This window comes from Kryptolebias marmoratus, linkage group LG1 (assembly GCF_001649575.2).
Source record: "Kryptolebias marmoratus isolate JLee-2015 linkage group LG1, ASM164957v2, whole genome shotgun sequence".
NCBI classification, from domain to species: domain Eukaryota; kingdom Metazoa; phylum Chordata; class Actinopteri; order Cyprinodontiformes; family Rivulidae; genus Kryptolebias; species Kryptolebias marmoratus.
Window position 1 is genome coordinate 24,498,400 of NC_051430.1, and position 1,574 is coordinate 24,499,973.

Sequence of the window (1,574 nt, forward strand, 5' to 3'; positions counted from 1 at the left end):
TGCTGCCCCCTATATGTCAGGAGGACAAATAACACCTTTTCTGTTCAAATTGCCAACCCGCCACAGTGGCGTGTGTGTTGATCAAATTCACCCGCCACTTTAAATATTTACCCACATTTGGCCGGTGGCGGGTGCTAATGTCCACCCCTGGTTAGAACCCTGGCTGGTCTGACGTCTGCTGGCTCAGACTCGGAGCTCGACTTACCTCTGTGTGTGTGTGTGTGTGTCTTAGCTGGAAGCCGATCACGGACTACATAGATCAGCAGTTTGAGCAGTACTTCAGGGACGAGAGCGGTCTGAACAGAAAGAACATCCAGGACAACAGAGTCCACTGCTGCCTCTACTTCATACCTCCATTTGGACACGGGTAAAGACACACACACACTAATACAGTGCACACACACGCAAAGAGAAACTCATCCTGGCCTTCTGTCCACAGGCTGCGTCCGGTGGACGTCGAGTTCATGAAGGCGCTGCACGAAAAAGTGAACATAATCCCTCTGATTGCGAAAGCCGACTGCCTCACGCCCACCGAGATCAAGAAGCTGAAAGACAGGGTGAGCCGAAGCCCCGCAGCCCCGCAGAGCTGCTCACAGGTCAGTAGGAAAAGACTCCGACCCGCCTTCACGTGCTCGTGTTTCCCTGTCAGATACGAGAGGAAATAGACAAGTTTGGGATCAAGGTGTACCAGTTTCCTGAATGTGACTCTGATGAGGATGAGGAGTTTAAACAACTGGACAAAGAGCTGAAGGTGAGTCTGTTTGGACCGGTTACCGCCTTTTTATGTGTTGTTACGATTTGTTTTGATTGAAATTAGTATTTTTTTTAGATTCACGACTTCATATGAAACCAGCCTTTTTTTCCACTAAGGGGGGACAATGAGACGTGAAGGAATAAATTAATGACTAAATGCTTTAATTGATTTGTGTTGTGTTGCTCATTTTTTGTTTGTTAGCTGTTCTTATTCAAGGTTCATTTACTTCGTCACACAGGATTGTTTAAACATCACTGGATGATGTTTGTTTGGTCAGAATCATGCAGTCTGCTGACATGTTTGCCTCGTTACTCTCAGGTGGTTAACTGAGCAAATTTTACTCATGAAGACTGGAAAATCTCTTCTGGAAGCAAATAAATGAACCTAAGTTGTGTTTTGTTGGTTCTAATTGATCTCCTGCATGGCTTTAGTTTTATGTAGCAACATTTTAGAGTCCTCCTAAATGCCATTAATGAACTTTCATAATATAATCTGGATTTTTTTGCTGCAAAACGTGAGACAAACAGCCAGCTGAGCTGTTTTTTAAATTTTTTTTTTTTTACATGTCTCAACACTCCCAGCTGTGCTCCTCTGGAGTTCCAGCAGCCCTCTGTGAACATACAGGTGCTGGTCATAAAATTAGAATATCATGAAAAAGTAGATTGATTTCAATAATTCCATTTAAAAAGTGAAACTTGTATATTATATTCATACATTACATACAAACTCATATATTTCAAATGTTTATTTCGTTTAATTTTGATGATTACAAATGACAACAAATGAAAATCTCAAATTCATCATATCAGAAAATTAGAAT

General features: G+C 42.0%; 1 protein-coding gene across 2 annotated transcripts in view; it reads left to right on the forward strand.

Moving 5' to 3' along the window:
- The window catches only part of sept5a (septin 5a), a 22,841-nt gene that overhangs the window by 17,561 nt on the left and 3,706 nt on the right, over positions 1 to 1,574 (forward strand). For both annotated transcript variants that reach the window (XM_017412295.3, XM_017412294.3), the window contains 3 exons: positions 233 to 367; positions 440 to 557; positions 650 to 751. In XM_017412295.3, the coding sequence (XP_017267784.1) occupies positions 233 to 367; positions 440 to 557; positions 650 to 751 (355 nt within the window). The remainder of the gene's footprint in view (positions 1 to 232; positions 368 to 439; positions 558 to 649; positions 752 to 1,574) is intronic.